This window comes from Oncorhynchus mykiss, chromosome 1 (genome assembly GCF_057628025.1).
Source record: "Oncorhynchus mykiss isolate SJ-2025 chromosome 1, ASM5762802v1, whole genome shotgun sequence".
NCBI lineage: Eukaryota > Metazoa > Chordata > Actinopteri > Salmoniformes > Salmonidae > Oncorhynchus > Oncorhynchus mykiss.
Genome location: NC_143022.1, coordinates 65739845 through 65767237, shown reverse-complemented (window position 1 = coordinate 65767237; position 27393 = coordinate 65739845). Strand labels below are relative to the sequence as shown.

At 40.9% G+C, this 27393-nt stretch overlaps 1 protein-coding gene and 1 long non-coding RNA gene across 7 annotated transcripts; one reads left to right on the top strand and one right to left on the bottom strand.

Annotated features, from left to right (window-relative positions):
* Nucleotides 1-931: 931 nt before the first annotated feature.
* Nucleotides 932-25090, bottom strand: LOC110526555 (DNA-binding protein Ikaros). 6 transcript variants are annotated; one of them, XM_021607625.3, is made up of 8 exons: nucleotides 24746-25086; nucleotides 19742-19795; nucleotides 19450-19572; nucleotides 13170-13454; nucleotides 10700-10867; nucleotides 10060-10185; nucleotides 4768-4899; nucleotides 932-3970 (listed from the first exon to the last, which is right to left on the bottom strand). In XM_021607625.3, the coding sequence occupies exons 1-8, from the start codon at nucleotides 25023-25025 to the stop codon at nucleotides 3261-3263; spliced, it is 1878 nt and encodes a 625-aa protein (XP_021463300.3). In that variant the 5' UTR covers nucleotides 25026-25086; the 3' UTR covers nucleotides 932-3260. The 6 variants fall into 6 exon arrangements, with proteins under 6 accessions (XP_021463300.3, XP_021463292.3, XP_021463327.3 ...); XM_021607617.3 differs by having other exon boundaries at nucleotides 4768-4902; nucleotides 24746-25085; XM_021607652.3 differs by lacking the exon at nucleotides 13170-13454 and having other exon boundaries at nucleotides 24746-25085.
* LOC149985612 (uncharacterized) lies at nucleotides 22761-27393 on the top strand. The gene is made up of 3 exons (XR_016483078.1): nucleotides 22761-22901; nucleotides 23111-23208; nucleotides 26594-27393. It is a non-coding gene; the product is annotated as an uncharacterized LOC149985612 (long non-coding RNA).

Genomic DNA, 27393 nt, shown 5'->3' with positions numbered 1-27393 from the left:
CCCAACCCCGGCAGTCATTCTGTCTGGTTCTGTGTGTAAGCACTCTTTTCTCTCAGGTGATCATGTCCAGTGTTCAGTGCCCTGCCTTGTAGATATTTTCCTGAATTCTGAGCCTTACTCCTCTATTGCTAGATCTTTTTGAACTACAGTAAATTACCTAATGAAATCCTCTGTCCTTCAAGCCCTAGTGTACCGCTGCTTGGTGTTCATGTGGTTTCATTATATCATTAATCTATTTCTATTTTAACCTGATAGCCAGGACCCTTTAGCAAGCCCATGTTGGAGTTAGAAGTCATGAAGTATCATACGTGTAGTTTAAATACAATAAGCATTCATTTATTCAGCATTAATTCAAGTTGGCTGCAATGTTTTTGCGTTGAAAAAATATATATATTTTCACCGGGAATATGAATGTCAATCATTCAGTCTTTTTTTTCGTGACAAGTAGCGGCTACATTTTGAATGACTGGCACGTTGTGAACTTACCGATTTAGGAACGTTTGAGAAAGTGCAATTACATTTCATATTTCTATAAATGTATTTATCCATTTGGTTATCATGGCAGTAATGAAAGTATTGAGAGGTTTGCTCACTCAAGTGTTTCGGGTCATGTACTGCACGTCTAGTTTTGCCTATAGGCTATTCTCAATGAGTGAAATGTACAGAGCAAACACAGCTCTCTATTCCACGGTATATTGTCAGATCAATATTATTTGCTTTAAATTTATAAATGTGCCAGATGTTGCACCCTGATGATTATGAATTGCTTTTAATAACTACAATTAATTTTCATTCAAATATCCACGTGTAGAAATGGAATAGTGTGAAACGTTTGCTATGGACATGAGTCCAGCGGGAAAATACAGTGCATCCTCTATTTTACCTGCCACTGGTGAATCTTACTATGAAAAAATACCAAATATCAGTATTATTTTGGGGTATGTAAAATATCCTTTATTGATATTTGCAAGCATGATATACAGTGTGAGTAAAGTTACTTTAAAAGTTCAGTTCAAATTGAGAGTAACATTTTCTCAAAAGCTGGGACAAAACTGAATACCATCCATACTTTATATCAAACAAAAATATATTTCAGTAAATAACACTCGAGTTCAGTCATTCGTTTATTCAACTCAAATCCATCTATCACATTTGATTAATGGTAGGGAACGTTTGAACGGAATAAATCAAACATAGGAAACCCTAACACCAACTAATAAATTACAAAAAGAAATACATGCATGTGTACACAGCATAAATAATGTATAAAAAACGTTATACCATGGCATTGTTGAATTGTCATTTCTGATTGGCTTGGAGGGCATTCTAGAGCGTGCATTATTTAAGCAATAAGGCCAGAGGGGGTGTGGTACAGTATATGGCCAATATACCACGGCTAAGGGCTGTTCTTAAACACGATGCAACACGGGGTGCCTGGATACAGCCCTTAGCCGTGGTACAGTATATTGGCCATATACCACAAACCCCTGAGGTGCTTTATTGCTATTATAAACTGGTTACCAACGTAATGAGAGCAGTAAATATAAATGTTTTGTTATACCCGTGGTATACAGACTGATATACCACAGCTGTCAGCCAATCAACATTCGAACCACCCAGTTTATAATAGCCTTTATAAACTGGGTGGTTCGAGCCCTGAATGCTCATTGGCTAAAAGCCATGGTACGGGTATGACCACGGGTATGACCAAATATTTATTTTTACTGTTCTAATTATGTTGGTAACCAGTTTGTAATAGCAATAAGGCACCTCGGGGGTTGTGGTATATTGACCATATATAACACCCCCTCGGGCGTGTTTTTTTTGTTATTGGTTAAATAATGCACGGTATATTACATATACTGCTTATGGATGTAGTTAATTCTATAGTTCATTCTTGCATGTTTTGTTTGAGCTCATTTTGAAAGCAAAAGTCAAATTGAAAACAATGTTGGTATTGTTGAATTCCCAATTTTCATAATAGCAAGCTAGGACTGATGGTTTGGTTAGCTAAACAGGCATGGGCTCCTGAGTGGCGCAGGGGTCTAATTACAGACACCCTGGTTCGAATCCAGGCTGTATCACAACCGGCCATGATTTTGAGTTCCATAGGGCGGTGCACGATTGGCCCAGCGTCGTCTGGGTTTGGTCGGTGTAGGCAGTCATTGTAAATAAGAATTGGTTCTTAACTGACTTGCCTGGTTAAATTTTCAAAGTCTGTTTGTTTAGTTACCACAGCAACCACTGTAGTTATAGTAAAATCTACAGTGAATGTCGAACACATTTCTACCTGCAAAGTAACACGTCTTGTGTCAAATGTGCTAAATTACAGCCATGGTATAAAAGAGATATTCAACTTGGTGCTCTATGTGTTCTCTTGATAATAATGCAACTCAGTGGAAGGTTTAGTTCCACTCCTCCGCCGCGTTGTGGAACACACCTTCCACATCTTTCATTATTTTCCATAGAACGCATAGCCTCTTGTTGATTATCCCTTACGTAAATGTCAAGCAATACCTTGCCATTTAAAAACCAACTTTATTGTATGATTGTATTCTTTAGAATAAAATATACAGATATTTCTCCAGGTAGGCTATCAGATATTTCTCCAGGTAGGCTATCAGATATTTCTCCAGGTAGGCTATCAGATATTTATCCAGGTAGGCTATCAGATATTCCTCCAGGTAGGCTATCAGATATTTCTCCAGGTAGGCTATCAGATATTTCTCCAGGTAGGCTATCAGATATTTCTCCAGGTAGGCTATCAGATATTTCTCCAGGTAGGCTATCAGATATTTCTCCAGGTAGGCTATCAGATATTTCTCCAGGTAGGCTATCAGATATTTCTCCAGGTAGGCTGTCAGATATTTCTCCAGGTAGGCTATCAGATATTTCTCCAGGTAGAAAACAGAGACATTTATGTAATGTATACAGACATCAAAGGGTAGATCAAAGACTTAAAACTATACCGTATGTGACACATGATACTTACTGCTGAAGCACAATCATTTTTTAAGTTGTTTGTTTTGTTCATTGTTATTTTACCACCTTTTGTTTTCTAAAAAGCAGATGGAGGAATCGTTTCCCTTTTCCTCCTGAACATGTGAAGTTAACATAAACTAGTCTTGTTCTTTGTTTTTCAAACATGCAATTTCTTGACAATGTATAAAAATCGCCACTTTCAAATAGCAAGTGTGTGTGGGGGTATGTCTGTGTGAGCGTGTGTGTGTTCGTGTGGTAGTGTGTGTTCAGTGGGCCACTCAGTAGCAATGCTCCCCTCGGGTCATGTGTGAGGAAAACTCATATCGGTCCTGACTGCGGTGGCCACAGAGGTTACACTCAAAGGGGTCTCGGAAGCCGTGGCAGCCCATGTGGATGGTGTACATCACGTGGTCTAGGAAGAGGATGCGGCAGTGTTCACAGCAATATGCCCTCAACTGCTCCCCCTCTCCACTCAGCACCTTGAACCCCTCTGAGGCCATCTCGATACTGGCCCGCATGGCCTCGTACTGCCGCTGCTGTTCCTCCTTTACCAGGGGCAGCACGCCATTACGCACCACAGGCGTGATGTGGTTGTTCAGGTAGATGAGGCCCGATGCCCCGCCACCTGCCCTCTCTTCATTGTTGCTCTCCGTGTCAGTGGAATCCTGGCCACTGTGGTTGGGGGAGCCGTCCCTCTCGCTGGAGGCTGATTTGGACTTGGCGAGCAGCAGCAAATTCTCAGCTGCGCTGTCCTTGGCTGACAGGCCGTGGCCCCCTGCCCCTTGTCCCTCTGGAGGCAGCTTGTGGAGGGGGTACATGGAGCCAATGACCCCCACGTCAGAGGAGGTTGGGGAGGTCTGGATGAGAGGTCGCAGGGACTCGGCACCCAGGTAGCTGATGGCGCTGTTGATGGCCTGGTCGATGACATGAGGCTGCATCAGTGCCCCGGGGTTGCCCTCGAAGGAGAGGTCGGAGAGACGCTTCCCACCTGAGGATTAGAAAGGGAAAACAGATGAATTACCAATGTTACAATTCAAATAGAAAACCCAAGATCCCTTATATCAAACACTAATGTTTCTCTGTAGTTCTAGGGGTCAAAGTTTTTTTAGCTTTATCTAACTAGGCAAGTCAGTTAAGAACAAATTCTTATTTTCAATGATGGCCTAGGAACAGTGGGTTAACTGCCTTGTTCAGGGACAGAACCACAGATTTTTACCTTGTCAGCTCGGGGATTTGATCTTGCAACCTTTTGGTTACTAGTCCAATGCTCTAATCACTAGGCTACCTGCCGCCCCAAAATGGATTGGTCACAATTTTACTGATATTGATTGGTGAATCTCCTTATTTCGAGTTTTCCATTCTTTACATTGTTCTCCTTAGTGTCTCATGGCTGATTACTTTGTTTTATTTGTTGACATTTTTTACATGTTTTGTCAGCATATTTTTATTAATATATTTACTTAATTTAATGTAAGTAAGAGTCATCTTCAAATAAATGTATAATACACAAAGCGTTAGAATCAAGTTGAATTCAATGGAAATATTATGTTTGATCAACTTAAATGAAGCTCAAACATTGTTCTAATGATAACAGATTCCAGGCACAAGGGTGATCATGCTGAATATGTGTTGTTTTATTAAATAGCATATTCTGCAGTGCAATCGTGGCAAATCAGAATGCATCAAACTGAAATACGCAATTCTCACATTTGGAACCAAAGTCGTGTGCTTTGCAGTTAAAGCAATGTTTGTTGGTATACAAAGGAAGCAGACTTTATCCCTTACCTACAAACCTCTGTGGCATAGTGCTCTTACGTTTGGCTACATTATTAGCTAGTCTTTCTAGCACCAAGACTCTCTCAGATCCCGTCTGGCTTAAGTCTTCCCTCTGCTCATTCTGGTTGCTTTCTTCCTTTACTACTGGAAAGCAAGACAGAAAAGTAGGTTTCAGAATCAAAGTAGTAAAATCTGACCAGATCAAAAGTAGGATTATTGCATAACAGGATCTTGCTAATATTGGCTTAAGCATCCCTGAAAGTTGATTTCTTACAGGGCGCAATGATGAGGATGCTTTTATTGAGAGACAGTTGGTGTACAGCGCCTTCAGAAAGTATCTATCCCCTTTGACTTATTCTACGTTTTATTGTGTTACAGCCTGAATTCAAAATTGATTATAGCGATTTTTTTGATCTCACCCATCTACACAGAGTAAACCATAATGACAAAGTGATTTTTTTGCGAATGTATTGAAAATTAAATACAGAGATATCAAATGTACATGCAGTTGAAGTCGGAAGTTTACATACACTTAGTTTGCAGCAAGTACAACTTGTTTTTCAACCACTCCACAAATTTCTTGTTAACAAACTATAGTTTGGGCAAGTCGGTTAGGACATATACTTTGTGCATGACACAAGTAATTTTTCCAACAATTCTTTACAGACAGATTATTTCACTTATAATTCACTGTATCACAATTCCAGTGGGTCAGAAGTTTACAAACACTAAGTTGACTGTGCCTTTAAACAGCTTTGAGAATTCCAGAAAATGATGTCATGGCTTTAGAAGCTTCTGATAGGCTAATTGACATCATTTGAGTCAATTGGAGGTCTACCTGTGGATGTATTTCAAGGCCTACTGACAAACTCAGTGCCTCTTTGCTTAACATCATGGGAAAATCAAAAGAAATCAGCTAAAACCTCAGAAAAAATTGTAGACCTCCACAAGTCTGGTTCATCCTTGTGAGCAATTTCCAAATGCCTGAAGGGACCATGTTCATCTGTACAAATAATAGTCCACAAGAAAAACACCATGGGACCACGCAGCCGTCATACCGCTCAGGAAGGAGACGCGTTTTGTCTCCTAGAGATTAACGTAATTCGGTGCGAAAAGTGCAAATCAATCCCAGAACAACAGCAAAGGACCCTGTGAAGATGCTGGAGGAAACAGGTACAAAAGTATCTATATCCACAGTAAAACGAGTCCTATATCGACATAACCTTAAAGGCCGCTTCGGCAAGGAAGAAGCCACTGCTCCAAAACCGCCATAAAAACACCAGACTACAGTTTGCAACTGCACATGGGGACAAAGATCTTACTTTTTGGAGAAATGTCCTCTGGTCTGATGACACAAAAATAGAACTGTTTGGCCATAATGACCATTGTTATGTTTGGGGGACGCTTGCAAGCCGAAGAACACCATCCCAACCGTGAAGCACGGGGGTGGCAGCATCCAGTTGTGGGGGTGCTTTGCTGCAGGAGGGACTGATGCACTTCACAAAATAGATGGCATCATGAGGACAGAAAGTGATGTGGATGTATTGAAGCAACATCTCAAGACATCAGTCAGGAAGTTAAACCTTGGTCGCAAATGGGTCTTCCAAATGGACAATGACCCCAAGCATACTTCCAAAGTTGTGGCTAAATAGCTTAAGGACAACAAAGTCAAGGTATTGGAGTGGCCATCACAAAGCCCTGACCTCAATCCTATAGAAAATTTGTGGGCAGAACTGAAAAAGCGTGTACGAGCAAGGAGGCCTACAAACCTGATTCAGTTACACTAGCTCTGTCGGGAGGAATGGGCCAAAATTCACCCAACTTATTGTGGGAAGCTTGTAGAAGGCTACCCGAAAAGTTTGACCCAAGTTAAACAATTTAAAGGCAATGCTTCCAAATACTCACTGAGTGTATGTAAACTTCTGACCCACTGGGAATGTGATGAAAGACATAAAACCTGAAATAAATCATTCTTTCTACTATTATTCTGACATTTCACATTCTTAAAATAAAGTTGTGATCCTAAATGACCTAAGACAGGGCATTTTTAATAGGATTAAATGTCAGGAATTGTGAAAAACTGAGTTTAAATGTATTTGGCTAAGGTGTATGTAAACTTCAACTGTAAGTATTCACACCCTTGAGTCAACACATGTTAGAATCACATTTGGCAGCAATTACAGATTTTAGTATTTCTGAGTCAGTCTCTAAGAGCTTTGCACACCTGGTTCCTACAATATTTACAACATAGAAAAATTCTTAAAGCTCTGTCAAGTTGGTTGTTGATCATTGCTAGACAGACATTTTCAAGTCTTGCTGTAGATTTTCAAGCCGATTTAAGTCAAAACTGCAACTAGGTCACTCAGGAACATTCAATGTCACCTTGGTTAACAACTCCAGTGTATATTTGGTCTTGCGTTTTAGGTCATTGTCCTGCTGAAAGGTGAATTTGTCTCCCAGTGTCTGTTGGAAAGCAGACTAATCCAGATTTTCCTCTGGGATTGTGCCTGTGCTTAGCTCTTATTGGTTTATTTTCATTGATAAAAAAAAAAAATCCTCATCAATCTACACACAATACCCCATAATGACAAAGGAAATACCCCATAATAAAAAAACTGAAATATCACATTTACATAAGTATTCAGAACCTTTACTCAGTACTTTGTAGAAGCACTTTTGGCAGCGATTACAGCCTCGGGTTTTCTTGGTTATGACGCTTCAAGCTTGGCACTCCTGTATTTGTCTCTGTACTGGCACCCCCCTTGTATATATTGTTCTTTTTTACTGCTTTCTCTTCAATTACTTGTTACTTTTATCTCTTATTCTTGTCCGCATTTTTTAAAACTGCACTGTCGGTTAGGGGCTCGTAATTAAGCATTTCACTGTAATACCTGTTGTATTCGGCACATGTGACTAATACAATTGGATTTGATTTGATTTGATTTGGGGAGTTTCACCCATTCTTCTCTTCAGATCTTCTCAAGCTCTGTCAGGTTGGATAGGGAGGGTTGCTGCCTAGCTATTTTCATGTCTCTCCAGAGATGTTCGATTGGGTTCAAGTCCGGGCTCTGGCTGGGCCCCTCAAGGACATTCAGAGACTTGTCCTGAAGCAACTCCTGCATTGTCTTGGCTGTGTGCTTAGGATTGTTGTCCTGTTGGAAGATGAACCTTCTCTCCAGCCTGAGGTCCTGAGCGCTCTGGAACAGGTTTTCGTCAAGGATCTCACTGTACTTTGCTCCGTTCATCTTTCCCTCAATCCTGACTAGTCTCCCAGTCCCTACCATGATGCTGCCACCACCATGCTTCACCGTAGGGATGGTGCCAAGTTTACTCCAGATATGATGCTTGGCATTCAGGTCAAAGAGTTCAATCGTGGTTTCACCAGACCAGAGCATCTTGTTTCTCATGGTATGGGAGTCCTTTAGGTGCTTTTTGGGAAACTCCAAACAGACCGTCATGTGCCTTTTACTGAGGAGTGGCTTCCATCTATTCAATCTACCATAAAGGCCTGATTGGTGGAGTGCTGCAGAGATGGTTGTCCTTCTGGAAGGTTCTCCCTTCTCCACAGAAGAACTTTGTCAGAGTAACCATCAGGTTCTTGGTCAACTACCTGACCAAGGCCCTTCTCCCCCGATTGCTCAGTTCTAGGAAGAGTTTGGTGGTTCCAAACTTCTTCCATTTAAGAATGATGGAGGCCACTGTGTTCTTGGGACCTTCAATACTGCAAACATTTTTTGGTACCCTTCCCTAGATCTGTGCCTTGACACAATCCTGTCTCAGAGCTCTACAGACAATTCCTTCGAACCTCATGGCTTGGTTTTTGTTCTGACATGCATTGTCAAATGTGGGACCTTATATAGACAGGTGTGTGTGCCTTTCCAAATCGTGTCCAATCAATTGAATTGACCACAGGTGGACTCCAATCAAGTTGTAGAAACATCTCAAGGATGATCAATGGAAACAGGATGCACCTGAGCTCAATTTCGACGTTTCATAGCAAAGGGTTTGAATACTTATGTAAATAAGGTATTTCTGTTTTTTATTTTTAATACATTTACAAAAATGTTTTAAAAAACTTTTTCACTTTGTCCTTATGGAGTATTGTTTGTAGATTGATGAGGAAAAACATTAATTTAATCAATTTTAGAATAAGGCTATAATGTAAAAAAAATGTGGAAAAAGTCAAGGGGTCTGAATACTTTACGAATGCATTGTATATGTGTGTGATGGGATGTATAGATAATATGGACAGTATATGTATATAATATGTCGAACTGTATATCTGAAGAATAGTATATCAAAGCCATTAAATTCTGCAACTGTTTCAAAGTGACTATTGTCCCTGAGCGGTCTCCTTTTTCCCCAGCAACTGAGCTAGGAAGGATGCCTGTACTTTTGTAGCGACTGGGTGTATTGATACACCTTCCAAATGATTGACTCAAGACATTTCAGCTTTTCATTTTTTATTAATTTGTAAACATTTCTAAAAATGTCCACTTTGACATTATGAGGTATTGTGTGTAGGCCTGAGACACAAAATCTCAATTTAATCCTATTTTAAATTTCAGGCTGTAAAACAACAAAAATGTGAAAAAATTGAAGGAGTGTGAATACTTTCTGAAGGCACACACTGACTAAGCAAAGGAGAGTGATCAACCTGTCTGATAATTTCCTTCTATAATAATACAAACCCCGGCTCTCTCGGCCCACTTCCTAATGTTGTCAGATCAGTAGGTTACATGTACATCCACCTCCAATGGGTCATTTGTATAAGAGGTATTTTAGCGTGAGCAAAAGCCACATTCTCTCACTATACTTAACTTTAAGCCGTGTTCCACATTCAGGAAATTATTATTAGATTTAAGCAGAACTGTCCATTCGTTTGTATTTATTTTTACAAAACACGAACCGAAAAGATTTACAAGGGAAAAGACGTCAGTCTCTTATTTATGGTTCGTTGATTCACAGAATGAAGTAGTAAAACCCTATCCGGCATCCAAGAAAATGTATTCTTTACTGAATATTTGTTACATTTTTTCCCCCCCCTTTTAGAATAACTGGGTTATGAGTCAACAGAAACAGCCAAAAGCCCTTGTCTAATGCATTATGGAAGCCTTACTGATAGAGATACAGCATTTATCGTGCAGATACATGTCATAAAATGTTGTCCTGACCTGCTAGGAGCATTGTTCTAATTGCAACATTGTTGGTTCATTAACGTTGCTACCAGAGAGAGTCCTGAGTCAACTACAGTGCACAGTAGGTCAACAGCGTGGGCGGAGGTGAGAGACAGACACTAACCTGTATAGATGCTGTTCTGCAGCCCCATACACTGGAGGTAGTTGTGGCACCGCTCCTTGTGTTCCTCCAGAGAGCTACGCTGCTTGTAGCTCCGCCCACAGTAGGCACACTTGTGGGGCTTTCCAACTGTAAGATGTGACATTGCTAGAGCGGTGAGCACTGGCAGCAATGCATTGAGAGCGGTGTGCAAGTGCATATGAGCGGTTCCATAGTACTGTCCATATTGTGGAGTGGGGTGTACTGTGTGTTGTATTTTGAGTTATGACAGGGTTGTTTTTCATTCTCCAATACACCCAGGCACATGTTTCACTCACATGATAAATGTAATGGTTTTACAATCATTTCTTTGCAGATGACAGATATGTCTCCCACTCCACAATAAGACAAGATATCCATCTCACAGAGTACACTGTAGGTGTTCTCTCACAATTCCACCTGGTAATTACCATGGCCATGTTAATGTTAATTTGGCCCTAAATGGAAGAAAACTGACTGAAACAGGGAGGGACTACATTGACTTGTCCAGTAAGAGAAATTCATTTTCATTTTCTGTTGCAAAATGGTTTTAAAAATGCATGCCCTAATGAACACAGCCCATTTCCACAGCACACTGACCACTACTCCTACCCTCCTAACTCACCAGAGTGGGTGCGCAGGTGACCGCTGAGGGCATCTCTCCTGCGACAGGCGTAGTTGCACAGGTGACACTTGAAGGGCTTCTCTCCTGAGTGGAGCTTGATGTGGCGCAGCAGGTTTCCTTTCTGGGTGAAAGAAGCGCCACACTGGCTACACTGGAACGGACGTTCTCCTGAGGACAAGAAACACCACACAGCACGCTGTGAGGGCCCTCACACAGGTACAGCTGCCACTCATCTACAGTATCAACACTTTAAATGTAATTGGCAGATTGCAAATGAGTGTTTGGATATTTTTCACTAACAAGCACACTTTTTGTAATCTCACAAACACACAACTGGAGTATAGGCATCTGTAAGTTATGTAGGTGCTAACATTAAATAGGAACATTTTCAGCAAAATATTGTGTTGTGAGCTCAGACACAAAATTACAATAATATAGCAAATTAGTATTTTATTTGTAAGATTCGGCCTATATGAATGGAATTCTATTTGTTTTAGAGGGTTAATGCAGAGTGTTGACAGTGTAAGGTGAATGTACAAATGGGCTTTCTTTTTTTTGTCATCCTACAGCATGAGATGGACCAATTTGTAGTTTGTATCAGTTTATCAACCATTGGGAGTTTCTAGTTTGCTTTGAGATACACCAATGTCAGCTCAGCTCAACGCGAACAGATACTCCTCAGACAATAATAAGCTAGGTATAAAGTCATTGTCTGAATTTTGCTACGTGGATGCAGGAACTAAAGCATCCCAAATAGCGCCACTGTGGATGTGAATTCGGGGTCACTGTACTAAAAGAATCCCGAGTACTTGAACACAGTGGATGATGGAGGAACTCGGAGCACAACCCAATCAACCAGCCTAGGAGGGTTTGAAAGCGGAGTGACACTCCATTTCTCCGTGCTCTCCCTGGCCCTGCACCTCAGAGCCGAGTACCACTCTGATCGAACAAGAGCCTTTCAGACTAAGGCTGCCAGTTTCGTAATGCACCAGTGCCTGGGTCAATTTGATCTGAAAATCTAATTTTTTCCCCCTCTTCTTTGGCTCTAAAATAAGAGCGGCCCATCACAATGCAAATTCAAGCTAATTTGAATAAAGCGAAGGAAACACTTTGTGTTGAGAGCCAGTCTTCCTGATCAGTGGTTCTGGAATAAACCAATATCCATCCTCTCCGTGTGTTGTGGCATTCTGTGAGAAGGTTTTAATATGGCTTTTTTCTCAAAAGGCCCCCATAAAATAAGACTCACCAGTGAAGCAGCAAAAATATAGAAAAAAGGAAACTCATTAAAAATGCATTTCAGGAGCAGACCCACCACAGAATATTTTCTATTTAAATAGGAGGCACTTCATTATATATTTTATTATACGTTCTTTTGCATTTACATTTAGTCTAGTGTTCCTTTCTTCCATTTTGGGTTTCATTAGTTTCTAAAGCTTGGCAGTTAAGTGCCTTTTTAAAAAGTGTTCCCCCCCACTGGTTTGGGTTCATTTCAATAGAATATCAATTTTGAATTTTGAAAAAGTTGTAATACTTGGATAATTGCAATTTTGTGAAGATTCCTTTTCATTGCTGCTGATATCCTGTTTTTCCAACTGTGATTTAAGGTCATGCATGTTTAGGTACTATATCTTACTTTTTTTTTTTTTGTAATTTTTTTTTTTTTTACAAATAGACCGACCACAAGCATTTTCTCTCTTGTAATAATTTAAAAGGACACTTAGAGAATGAGTCATCCAAAAGTCACCCATACAGAATATCTAGATACTACACAGGACACATGACGTACTTAACTAATACTTCCATATTTTACTCTAAAACTCCTGTTGCCAACATTACAGACCAATATATTGACTATAGCACAGTAACTATGTGAAAATACACCTCTGAAACCCATTTGACCACTACAAACCAATGAAAGCTCTATATTATCCACATCAACTAAATGGAATTGATCTCCTCATGTTAAGCTCTTCCATCATCAATGAACTCCTATTGGTTAAGCAATAACTTTTACCAAACGAGTATTCAACTGCTTCATTGCACCTCACTTACCGAGAAAGTACATGGTAACAGTTAGCACCTCCTGGTTCTTATCTTACAGAATTCAACACAATTGGTGGATACCTAGCACTGTAGCATGGTATCCTACTTAGTGGTGCTTAGCTCTCCAATATACAAAAACATACTTATTAGGTGATAAGCATGTAATTCATTTCTGTAAAACAGTGTGAAAACCCAATGACTTGTGTTGTAGCCTATGCTTTGCGGACAACTTTGGACTAAAACTTTTGAGCAAAGATTTACCCTAACAGTGCTCTGTCTACTGCTCTCAGTGTCTGAAGTGAAGATAAAGACACCGACAGAATCCATCTCAGCTTCTCCACTCCACATACACATGATCTCTCAGTAAGGCTACCTACCAGTGAGGGTGGGTGCAAAGTAAGGGCGATGGGTATCGCAGATGGCTTACCAGTGTGGCTTCGCTTGTGCACCATCAGCACATTGGGGCCAATGCAAACTATCCCACAGATATCACACTTGAGCTTCCCGTTGGGCAGGCGAATACCCCCGGCCGAGGAGTAGGGGCCCTTGCTGTCGGGGCCGCCTGCATGGGAGCCGTTCACTTTGGCCCCCGAGGCATCGAGCACGCGCAAGTCTTCCGCACACTCCTCCTCCTCCTCCTCGCCATTCATCATCATGTCAAAGGCGAGCCCATTCTCCTCGTCACTGCGAGCCTCAACTTTAATGTTACAGGCTGGAAAAGAGGGCAGTGGGCCACTGTTTAGAATGGGAGCATGTTTCTGGGGGACTATAGCCTACATTACTGTGTAGAAATATGAGTACATTACTATGTTACTATTGGAGTACATGTATATCTTTGACTGTCTATGGGTCAATATGTGACTATTAGTTTAAGGGCATGTGTCTGTTTCTCTCTCTACTTGAATGGTTGTTTTAGTCTATGAATATGTATCTCTGATGGTATGCCTCACCTCCAATGAACTTACTGATAGCAAAAGTTCATTGCAGAGTGAGAGCATGTAAATCAGCACTTTCTGTGTAGCTATCCTCAATTCAACTTGATTGGCTGAGCACACTAGGGCAAAACCTTGAAACAAATTTGGTGAACTCATGCAGTGGGTTCTTGTGATCAGTGCTCCAGATCAAACATAACAGATGGATAATATATATATTTTTTTATTTATTTATTTTTAATTTGTAAACTTTTTGCTAAAGGAAATAGGGAAACTCATACTGCATCTCTCATCACACACTGTGAAAATGACAGCAAGATAAACAGGAAACAGAGACACAGGAAGTTGTGTGAAACGAGGGACGGCAGCGGTGTAAACTAGTCCAACAAACTACGGTAAACAAACACACACACACTAACACTCGCACACCAAACAAGTAAGGGAGAAATAATAAATGTAAAAAATGTCAGTGATAATCCAAAAACGCTTGCATTCTAAGTGTAACACAATCAATGTTTGGTTTATAGATATAACCCACTGGGCACAGATGTCAGTTCAACATCTAGTTTTGATTTGCATTTGGTTTAATTGTCAACTAACATGAATTCACCGTGAAATCAACAAAGAAATTCACCATGTCATTGGATTTAGGTTCAAAGTTGGGTGAAAAAAAGATGAAATGCCCCTTACGCTGCTAACGTCTTGCGAATTCAATTCGTTTCCCACATTGATTCAATATCCTCACGTTCAATTTTTTTGTTGAAATGATGTGGAAACAACATTGATTCAACCCGTTTTTTTGGGTCCAGCGGGAACTGTTCTTTTCACTAACTTTGTAACCAGACTATGGCATGACAATCCATTTGCACAAATATTTTTGTTTAACCATAATTTAATCAACATCTATCATCTCAATAAAGCACAACTATAAAAAGCAGCGGATGTCAAGGAAATGTGACGACAGGCATCTGATTGAGTATTGGAGGGATATCAGGTCAAGTGACTGGTTCCTCAATTTGTTGGACTTTACTTTTTAACCACTTAAAGCCTCGACAATCCCTCAACTATTAGCCTGTGATTTGCATGTCATGTTGGTTGATTTCCTCATGTGCCTAACTTGTTTGTACACCCGAAGAGGAAGGAGTGGAAATAATGAAATATAGGAATCTATAGGGAAAAAGGAGAAGCTTCAGACACAGGGCCTACCTAACTGAAATACCAATCATTATGGTGAAGTGACAGAAAGGGAAGCACAGACAAGGAATTGTAAAACAGTGTAACCGAAACCGTCTTTTGTGGGGACTCTTGTTTTCACTGACACTCCTAGGGAACAAGCTCCCGTAATGCATGATTCATCCAGTGAGATAGGAAAGGCAACTTGGGTGAACTCTTTTGGACTTTTTTTTGTTGCTCTCAGATGAATACTTCAGTATTAACTGAATACCATCTTGGCGATACTGGATAAAATCAGCCTTTGGTATACAGTACTATGCTAACTACTCAAATAATACACTTAAGCGCCACCTTGGTGATAGTGGACAGACCAAAGAGCAAAATAACGTTAGAATTAGTTACGTTATGCTAACTGCTGAAATACTCTAGGCCCAGGGCAGCCTTGTGAAAAAAAACTGCTCCTCCCTCACCACACAACATTTTGTCTGTTTGCCTGTTGCGACTTTTCTTTGCGAGTGGACACATAGACCACGACATGTGTTTCTGTCGAGCAGGCGAGATGAAGGAAACACAAACCATATGCTTATAGAAATCGCACACCCGGCACAAAGGAAGTTAGCTAGATGAAAGCAGAAAAGGCACAGATTACTACTGACATAGAGAGAACACCCCGGGCACTGATAACCTTAAAGAGCATATTATCACTAACCACAGGTGCTGAGTTAAGGCCTGCATCTCCCCAAGCATGTTAGACCTACTGGTCAGCCAGAATCATAGACCTGAGGGATTACTGGGTTGTTTGGCTACAACATGAACACAACCATTTTCTTTTTAAACGTCTATGTGATTACGGCAATGAGAGAGAAAAAAAGATTTCACTCACAGAAAGTGCTCTTGTTGCAGTGGTGTTACCCTTTAGAATCTCACTGAGACTTTCTGTTGCCTTTTGGTTTGATATTATTCATAGTAAAAAACGCATCGTTCATTCGACTTAAATGTCTGGCGTTGAAATCGAGAGTCGGGTCTAGTGATTCACTGTTGTTGGTTTATTGCTCTTTCTCTTTGTTTGGTCCTTTCCTGTGAGATTTGACACTTGCTTCCCAAAACTAGTAAATCAGGATGTGTGACAAGCATGATATAAAGTACAAGCCCTTCTTCCCATCCCCAATTTAGTCACAACTTCCCCATATATCCCTGAGAAGCTGCAGCACAGCAGCAGTCGTTCCCTCGGCCTTGCCGATGTCAATGCTGTCTAGCTCAGCCATGAGGAGGTGGGTTAAAGAGGGGCCAGAATGACAACATGAGGGTTGGTGTAGACCACTGAAACTGAAGTATCTTTCCAGAGACCTTCTGTGACAAAACCCTAGGCTTATTTACTTTGCTTGGAAGTAAAAAAAATTAAAAAAATAAAAACAATTTTAACTAAAGACATCATTTTCAACATTGTAGGCTACCATATACTTAGTGCCAGCTCCAGTGTCATTGATTGGATTCACTGGTACAAAAGAGACCACCCACTGAAACGCACAATCTACTCTGACAGAACTAGCAACAACAAAAAAAGGAAACACAGGTAACTGATGACAAGCCATTGATGATGGCTCAGTTATGCAGTGTGGAAGTTAAAAAGAGCCTGTTGGAGGTTCCTGCAACGGAGCTGCTTTTCTCAGTGCCTGATGAAAATAGCCCAGTGTGTGCTAACTCCGCTGTGGGACCATCCACATGTGTGTAAATCCACGTAGACGCCATACTGAACACAATTCCATTGGGTGTGTCGGTTTCGATAAGGAGCCCCAAAAACAAAGTGTACTTTTCCCCACTCTTTTGAAACTCTAACCTAGAACTCAAAAGCTTACCACTTCAGTCTGAAATAGACAGGATTGTAGTGAAGACTGGATAGCCCTAATTACTCATACCTACTGAAAGAGAAATTGTGTCACCGGACAGGCATACTGTGACATGTCATTTGCGACCCCGATTCAGGAAACTAGGTGTCTGTGTGACTGTACTGACAAAAAATATTTTCAGACAATTTCATTCAGTAAGGCAACCTTTTGTGACAATGTGTCTTGTCCTTCCCACACAAGGGAAATCCTTTTGGGGCTTTTTGAATCGTATGATGAAGGCTGTGTAGGATGAAACTAGAGAAGCTGTGTAGGACAAACCTACAGTATGTTAGCATTGGAAAGTGAATGGAAAACTGCAACAAACAACCTGGCTTTGAGGTCTTGAGCTTCCGTTATACTTGCAGCCTCGTTGTCTCAGTTACACAGTCCTGCTTGCGTCCTGCACTTCAGGCCAATAGCATTTGTACCACATGATCCTAACAGATAATAATAACTCCCTGATGCATTTGGGGTTTATCAGAGAGCCAGTGATGCATTGCATAGATACAGCATAACAGCCACTTCCTCTCACAGTGGTGATTAGATCTTTAGGGAGTGCAGAGCAACACATACTCAAAAACACTTACACTCACCCACACTCAAAGACAAACACTTACAAACAAACAAACACACACACACGCACACGCACACGCACACGCACACACACACACACACACACACACACACACACACACACACACACACACACACACACACACACACACACACACACAGTGTTGTCTATGTTTCTGCAGAACTCTCTCCTGATTCAGGACCTCTTCCTGTGTATCAAAATACTATAAGACCAGATAAAGAGGTTAGGAATCATACAACACATCCTTAAAAAACTAACTCGCCAAAGAAGACACTATAACATTTTATTTCTGATGGAATATGGAATAATGTCTGTAACCACATTCCCAAATTGATTGACAATTGTCAGTCATTTTTCTTATGTATGTAAAAAATGTTGACTGTCTGACTGAAATCCCTATGGCATGGTCCCCATTGTGCATCAGTGAATATTTTAGTCATTTGAGCAGTTTTCCCTAGTTATGTCAAATCCGGCAAGTGAAATGACTAATCATAGGCTCAACCACAAAGACAGTCATATGGAGAAAGAACAGCCTGACTGGACTGAACCTATGGCCTCCTCTTCCAGCGCTAGCTCAACTGCAAACTTGCACAAAGCCCTAAAAAAGGAGCATTTATGATAAACAAAATAAGTGTAGTCCATGTAATGCTTCAGAAAGTCAATCAATTGGTGGCTCATGGATAAACCTTGGAACTAAAGCTGCAGGAGGTGAAAGCCTCAAAATATTTTACGATGATTTCACCTCAATGCTGACAGACGTTGTCACATTGACTAAGTGACTTTTGATGAGGATAAATGTGCACTTCATGGATAGTAGGGCAATTACAATAGATTCCTGGCGCATGTCGTAAACTATGGCATGCTGGTGAGGGTTGGAGTTCCTTATGTGTGCTGCTGAGTTAAAAGCTTGACAGTTGAAGTGAAAGTGGTGAGTGTATTTGCAGGTGCGCTGGCGAGATGCACTGGTGATGTGCAATGCTGATCTCCGATCTTGGCTCTGCTCCTGAAGTCTTTATCTCCTGGAGTGTTGAAACTGCCTGATGGCAAGTTCTTCTTAGGAAACTCTTGCACATCCTATTTCAGTTTCCTCTGCTCCGACATGTTGTTTCTGACTAAATGCAGCCTCGACGCACAAGGGTAAACTACACCACACAGCTATCTGGAGCTAAAATGAAAGGACGTTCCATTTTTACACCACAAATTATAGTAACACTTATCGTGTATCCCAGTTATCACAACCACTAACACGTCCCATAAACCTACCATAGATATTGGTTGTATGAGATGCTGTACTTTACGTATACAACATGATATGGGGGGGGGGGGGGTTCACAGATGTTCTCATGAAGCAAAGAATTTGAATTCCAGAACTTCATCTGGTAAATGCTGCCTGGTGTCCCCTGACATGCCAGTCATGTCCCGAGTTTCAATTAACTTGTAGATCAGATAATGGTATTCCCTGGCTTAATTTAGTTACATCCTCATATCAAGGCCACATTAGCCATTCCTTAAGGTTTTGCACATCATGTGACGGATGAGAGAAATGTCCAACCGTTCCTGCCAATGACCTAAATGCATCAAGACTACATGTTCAAAAGGACTAAGCTCGATTAAGCGCTAGATTGCAACTAATGAGTGGAACTAAGGGATTTGTTGTTCATGTGCTAACTACTGGTTGGGATACCGTTACAATTTTTTTAATTTTACTAACACAAAATAGTTAAGTTACCGACACATTTGTTTTTATGAAATGTAGTTTTGGTTTCTTTTACCGTTAAAAAAAATAAGGGGGTGGAACTTTTGCTGTTGTATATCTAGTGCAGGCAGCTGTAACAGGCATGTATTATTGTAGTATGTATTCATCATATGGCATTTATTAACATATTATGATAATTGCTCTTTTTAAATCATTTTATTTTCATTATGAGTTGTATGGACCATACTACTGCTTTTGTCCTTGTGACGATATACATATTTCTGAAGTTCCTATGGAAACTGTTAGGTTTTGGGGCACATGGGTGAAGGTTTGATGGCTATACTGGTCTAGGTGTAATAACTGGTTATAGGCATACTGATGTGGGAGTGGCACATTTAAACATATTTATAGGAACTGTCACTCACCCATGCCTCCTTTGTCACCCCTATTGTTGTGCTGCAAATTGGAGCTGGCCGACAGGTCCTCTGGGACGGGCATGGCCTCGTCTTGGTCCTCAGACACATCATTGGGAGGGGGGCTGTCCCTGCCTGCATGGGTAAACACCAGAAAACACCCATTAGTCACCAGAACATGGTTCGTTATTGCTCATATGGTAGAACCGTAATCATCTATAATCCATTATATGTGCTGTGAATTGTGCCACTCGGCTTGGGCTCTGTGCAACTCACTCTGAGGTCTGAAAACAGTGGCTTTTACCTGGCGTCTGAGACATCTCCTGTGCCTCCTCCGTCTCCATTCGGTGCAGGTACTCTAATGGGATAGAGAGAGACAGAGATGTAGATGTGTTTAAATTGTATCAACGGCACAGCAGGGCTGAAAAAGACAACATTATAAAAAGCCACAACTGACGAAAGCTATGACCTCTCTCTTTACAACTCTGTCACCCTGGCAAGATCCCTTTTGTCACACCGAAAGACACACCGCTGTCCCATTACATTACAACGAATTACAGACATTTTCATTACATGTCTGACAGAGAGGATGGGCTGGGAGAGTGGCTTGGCCCTGCATGACAGGCTATGGTGATGAGGAGCTTTCAGACCACATTTGTTATTTATTGTTAATTTCCTGCCACCTAATCATCCAAAAACGCATACTGACTGCCGCAAAATTAAGCAGAAAATTCAGTGGCCCAAGGTCACTGAGGATATGGCTGTTTGTCGTGCCCAGCTGATCGACGCTCATGTTCACTCTAATTTACTGAGCATGCACCGCTGAGCGCGCCACTACCCGAGCAAAGACGTGTGCGAGAGGTGCAACCATCAGAAACAAAGAGAGAGGAGAGAGAGAAAGATAATAAAGAGAGGGACCCCGAGAGAGATAGAGACAGAGATGGAGAGAGGGGGGGATACAGAGATAGCGAGGGGAGGGAACCAAGACAGACAGGGAGTGTATCAGAGAGCGAAAGTAAACAGAGAGAACCAGGGGACAGAGAGAGAGATAGAGGAAGGAGAAGGCCAAGGGGCACCAAAGTAAGTTTATTTCGCACAAGAGGAGGGAATGTAGTGAATAAGAGCACATCCCCTGGCCAGGGGCCTGCTGCATATCTGAGGAGTCACCAGTGCGCGTGGCCCCATTAATAATGCATCCGCCTCAAGCCTGCAGCAGATGGGCACAACAGCCTTAGCCTCGGCTCCGCCACTTCAAGAAGGCCCTTGGTGGAGCTGCTTTCCCGGCCCAGCCAGCCACACAGGGAGAAGTGAAGCTCCCTAAAATAGCGAAGCGAGCCCGAGGGAGAAGGGGAACCTAGGCCTTCCTGTTTTACTGACAGATGGCTCCACACATTTGGAACAAATAGTGGGAAGCCACCAAGCAGCCCCTGCTGCGGTCGCAACGCCCAATGTTCAGCGGACAGGCGAGTCAAGTCAGAGGTTCGACAACCCACGAACACCCAGGACCCAAGTGGGGGAGGTGGTGGTGGGTTGGGGAAGGGGTAGGAAGGGCAGAGGTCATTGGTGCAGAAGATGCTGGCGCAGCGAGCACAGTGGGTGTTGCATGCTGGTGTGTCGATACAGGACTAGGAGGTCCTGCCGGCACCATCATTCTTTAGCATCTGGAGTTTGGAGGTCGGGAGGGGGTGGTATTCTCATGTGCCTTTTTTTCTAGGCGGATGGTGCGAAGGGAAATACTGATCGTGTTGGTGGGGGACTTTCACAGAAGTGAGAAATGCATTCCCATGTTTAACCACAACACAGTTGTTAAGGCATTCAGGAAGCTGTATATTCACCCAAAGTAACACTGTTATTACTTTTAGTCATGCTAGATTACATTTATTTTATTTTATTTGTTTTATCATCGTTTTGTTTCCTGGTTCATTATAAACTACAGGTGTTTGTGACAAAACCCAATTAGTTGGATATCTTAATGACATGTTATGTTATAGTTCATTTCTTGTTGACAATTCTCAATATATTTTGTGTTTTGTGGATGGTTTCATTCAGACATTATTTCAGAATGACACCACCTTAGTCAAATATGACAAAACAAGGCACTAAGGGCAACACCTGCTTTCTGAAAGTGCCTCACAAAGGGCAGGAAGAGTCATGGCAGTGGGTCTGAGTGCGCTCAGTAAGGGGAGGAGAGGCAGGATGAGGGCTGTGGGTTCACAACACCCCCAGTCCTAACTCAAGGGAGTGTGTGTGTGTGTGTGTGTGTGTGTGTGTGTGTGTGTGTGTGTGTGTGTGTGTGTGTGTGTGTGTGTGTGTGTGTGTGTGTGTGATGGATGGATGGCGGGTGGGCTGGAGGGGCTGTGCAGAGCAGGGTGCGAACACACGACAGGGAGCAGGGTGGAGACTGTAACAGTCAAACCGTTAAACAGCCAAAGTGCACAACAACAGCAAACTTTGGATACTGGGAGGAAGTACAAACCGACTGACGGAATTTTATAATGTAAACTATAATTTGGCAACACATATTTCTCCTTAAATGTCAGGAATATCAACATGAAACATATGTGAATATTATGGGGTCTATATGAATGAATAAAATAGTCATGAAAATCAATACAATCCGAGGGGTGATATAGAACATTAGGCTATGTTTCTAATAAAGTAAAGTCAAACAAGAATTATATCATATCAGGTATCATTATTGAAATGTTTTTTCCCCCCCTCAAACTATTATAAGTATATGCTGCTTCTGTGAGAAGTGTGATTAAAGACGGTACTCGAAAATCATAATTTGTTTCTCCAGAAAATCATTCATTTGGACAACAAATTAAGAACAGTGACTGTTGTTGCTAATTTATCCCCCCAAAATAATGTCATCAGCTTGATTCAGTTAATATATTTTGATACTGAGATGTAAAAATGAATATGAATTATTTTTTGTGTATTGAGACCCACCTCATTCATTCCAGTGTGAAACAAAACAGTATTTGTGCCACAACTCACTCATGCCTTAGCAACGACCCACCTGTGGGTCCCAAACCACCATTTGGGGAACCATGCCCTACTACATTATACCACGTAACATAACACTCAAAACAGTCATCGTTTTCATTTTTTTTATCTGAAAATTATAGAGAGAATACTCATTAGCAATTAATGAAACGTGAAGCCATAAATTGAAAGATGATAATCGTACTAAGCTGATGTTTTGGCACCTATTGTGGGTTAGAGGGGCTACAGTATAGGGGCATTGAAAGGAGTTTCCTTATTGTCCTCATTTGCATCTGACACACATCATTACACCGGTATTCAGTGAGAATCATTTTAATAACAGCCTTTCTTTCTCTGTCTCCTTCCTCAGTATGGTAATAACAAGGATGCTGATGTGTCCACAAACGTGTATTTGCAGCATTCCAACCCTCCTCAATAGGAAGAAGCAGATACATCAAATGTCATTGTGCTATGGGGTGGGTTGCAATTCAGTGCTTAATTTACTAATAGTAATTTAAATATATCATGTTTTTTTTTCTTGAGGGTGTGTCCATTTGTACAGGTTGCTGTGTTTTTAATTTTGGATTCGTTTTTAAAATGAACGTTTCATTCAAAAAATAACAAATTCCTACCATAATAAGGCCATCGCCCAAGTTTTCACATTGTTTTCTCATCTTTTCCGTAGAACAGAAACCTTTGAGGTGGCAGTGGTTTGCTTGAAAAGAGCAAACCTTGCTATCAAATTGAAATGCAAGTGTTTGGCTGCCCTATATATAAAAAAAGGTGAGTAGCCTAACCTTGTCAATGTCAATACTGAATGAGGAGGTAGGCTATGCTGCCCTATAAAGGCAAAACGCAGTAACTACGAATTTGGTCATAAATGTTGAGTTGTTCAGAAATGGCCAAGGGTGTTTTCTGATTCATGTGGTGTATAGTTTCCTGACACAAGAACAAGCCAGTTGATTAAAATATATCATGGAATATCAGAAACTGCTGTCTGTCTAGACATAAAAAGATTTTGAAATCAGATTTGCAGTAAAAAAATAAATAAAAAACGTAGTTACTGCGTTTGGCCTTTGTAGGGCAGTTTGGACTGTCAACAAAATGGAAATACTATTGCTAACAACAAATTAAAATCAAGTTAAAACAAGATCAACATTGCTTTTGAAGTTTTGTGAGGACAAACTAGACAATGCAGTAATGAAAATATGATATCTTATTATTCCATATTAACCAAATTAATTAGCCGACCTAAGTAGGATGAATCATTGTTTATGGTTATAGTTCTACATAACAATAATAACATATCATACATGTTGAAGCTTGTAAAATGTTGTCCCAGCGCACAAATGTGCGAGGAAAGTATTGTGGAGTTGTTTCCCCATTATTTCTCTTACAATTAATATTCTATGGTGTTCTTGTTGAATGTCAGTTTCACAACATGTTAACAGTAGGCTATACTTGAGCCCTGCCCACCAATACTATCAACATTCAACATTCAGACCGTCTTGGGTATCTTGAAACGGAATTTTGAAGTGTGTGTCTTTTTCATGTAACTTTGAAAAGGGCATAGAAACAGATTACGTTTTTCATACTCTCGGCAACGCAGTTATAGCCTATTTCCTGTCGCTTTCATTGAGGACTGTTCAGATCAATTTTATACATGCTATTTAAATTGACTTGGTTTCATTTGTAATAATGGAAAGTGGACTTCTGAAATAAGAACTCCAGCTTGAATGCCATGATGTAAAATGGTTGGTAGACTTCAGATATTCATTCTGGATGCGCACAGTTGCAACAGGTGGCAATCTGGCACGAAAAGTGAAACGAGTCTATAGAAAACTTTGAAACCAAGGAAATGTCTTTTTTTGTTTTTATGTTTAGCCTAATTCTAATAGGCTTAATTGTCAATGGCAAGACATATAGCCTACTGCTTCGATATGGTTAAGATAATTGTGAGCAATTCCTGTGATCTACTAAAATTTGTTTGGGAAAGGAGGAAAATATTCCATTATTCCATTATTTTCCAAAGAAAATACATTCAATATTAATTGTAATGCGTATCAAAATCGTATAACATTCATGTAACATTAAAACGTTCCTTAATTTAGTCAACTCGGTTACATTCACCACTCGCGTCACAGGATTTCAGACGCTCACACTCACGCACCTGCCCGAGACGTCAGGACAATGTTTTCCAATCTGTTTAACATTGTTAATTTTTTAAAGAGTAACGATATTTCATTTCTTACCATTTAGAAATACGAATAAACACTTTAAATGACATTGAACTTAACAAGCATCGTGAAAGTTACTCTACCTGCTATTCCTTGAGTTTGCAATATGAAGTTCTTCCAACTCCCCCCCGCTCCATGTGCAGAAGTTCGAAGCGCCGCGGCAGCCCCATGGAACTCTGCCCTCGGTCCCTCCCCTCTCCACTGTACTTCCTCTTTCCAGCCTAACATTTCTATGTTTCTGTGCTCGACTGAAGCATTTTGCTTGCTTTTATCCAGAGGCCGAGTCTGCTCGGGGCGTCGATGCAGCAGCCCTTGGCACTTGCTTTGTGTCCTGCAAATAAAAGCTGACACCCAGTAGACCATTACTGGCAGCCATGCATGAGATGGGATGAGGCGCACCAGGCTGGGCGCACAGGAGACTGGACGATTCATTGTTTATTTATTTATTTCGTAGAGAAGGATGGGGACTCCTCACTTGCATTGGCAGCGCCCCTTCAGTCACCTGTTCTGGCATGCTATAATAGCCACAGTGCGATTAAAATAACAAACTGTGTTGGTTTCCCGATTATATTCGAACAACTGTTGTGACTGCTTACATTGACAACAGCCGAGAATCATTGTAGAAAGTTGCATCCTTCCTTTTGCTTATGTATCAACAAATGAATATAGTCTCATATACTTACCTATACTTGTATACTAACTATTTGAACACTTATTTCATTATTTAAAAAATGCATAATGTAATGACATTTCGGGAATGTAAGCTAATAGGCCTATAGGCCTATATTCCTAAAAAGGCTATCACCCACGTTTTCACGTTGTTTACATCCTTTCAGTAGGACAGATGCCTTTGAGGTAACATAGGGAAAATAGAGAAAAAGGAGCTCTGCCTAGATCAGGCGATGAGTTTGAGGACAATGATCTGTTCTAGAAGTGTCATTTGACATGATTTATTTCCAAGCAGCACTGCCATTGGAATAACGGGAAGAAAAGTAACGTGCGAAAACACCTAATTACAATTTAAACAGACTCTTAAAGACAAGCATCCCATTGACGCAATGATACTGTGTCTCTGTAAATCAGCTGCATCCTTGTTGAGGGATACCCTGGCATGTCCCTGCACAGGCAGACTGTGCACAACAGTGAATGAATTCTTGAAGTACTGCCTTTCTCTTCGCTCTATAATTGCATTGTTTTGTTTCTAGTGCATTGAATTCATATTCTGCCAACATAGTAGAAACATTTCAGCACACATAGTTTAGGGCCCATGAACTTTTCTTCTTTTTCTCAGAATTCATAGTAGTTTGTCAAATGTATATATTTTTTAAACTAACATGTTCAGAACATTGGTTTATTGCAGTGTTGAATGCACAAATAGGATATTGCCTCAAATTATTCAAAGCCAAATCTTTTGTGGATTAATAATTATAAAAATGGCCAATAAATAATGAGTAATATACCTCTTATTTTATTCAAAGAAGTGGGCTCATTTTGTCTGCCATGTTTTGTCATTATAATACCTTAAATGACGTTTCGAGGACAGGGAATCTTTGCTGCAAGTATGCTAGGAGAAAAGCAACAGTTGTTCCCCATTATCCCATTATTTTCTGACCTTTCTGAGTGGTATTATCTGTGGAGATGCAGCGTGTTCTGGATAGCTGAGTCACCTACAATGGAAGGCAGCCCTTATCTACAAAACAGCATAACATTCACAGGCAGTTGGTCTGGTCATGGTGCAAAAGAGGAACTTTTCACAGGAGTGTGTGTTTTTTGGTCTGCTGTTTCCACATGTCAGTATGGATTACAACAGTCTCCAAAAGAGTTATCTTGATCCAGCCTCTATAAAAGTATCTTCAGCTACAGTACAGGTCAAGTAAGGAACTTACTGTGAGTGAGAAGCCAATGTTAATAGTTGTGTCATGGCGTTAAAGGCCCCCCCGTAGCCCAACTCCTGACCTGAGGCCAGACGGAGGGAATCCTGGATCAGAGGCGTGACCCATGACAACGCACGCTCCAATCATAACCAGCAGAGGAGCATGGTCTTCCCAGCCGTAGAGATACCACCCTATCCCAGTGACACAGTAGATCTTCTCACTCAACGTGTGTGGTGGGGCTTACACCAGGACACAAGGACACAGTCTAGTTTAAAGAGAGGTTGAATCCAACGGTGCTTATGTTGTGTCACAATGTTTGCAGGTGGTACAGTTTTGTTTTTGAACACCACTATTTTTGAAACTTTCAGTAACATTAATAAAGCCAACAGGTAGAATGCGTTATGATGGGGTTATAATGCATTAGTAAAGACTTTGAATAAGCATGGGTATTTAAACAAAATGTTTTGATCCTGACTGGATAAAGGCCCTTTTCAGTCAGTTAAACATTTTCTACACCATATGATTTTTTTATTGCGCTGATGGTCAGTGGCCTGGAACATAATGACAAAAAATGTTTAGACTGTAAATTGACCGCAAGAAGCCCAAACAGTTATAATATTTCACTAAAACACAATCATTTCAAACCTTGCTTACATTTGTATACGATCACATATACAGTATCTCACTAGTATCCATGGGAAAATATTTACACATGAAAATCACTCGGAGCTGATTTGTTGGTGTACAACGATGTAAAAACAAAGATGTATTTTTTTTTGCTCAGAAAACTTGGAGGGCCAAATAAAATCACCCAAGGGCCAAATTTGGACCATGTGCTGCCAAATGGGAAACCCTGA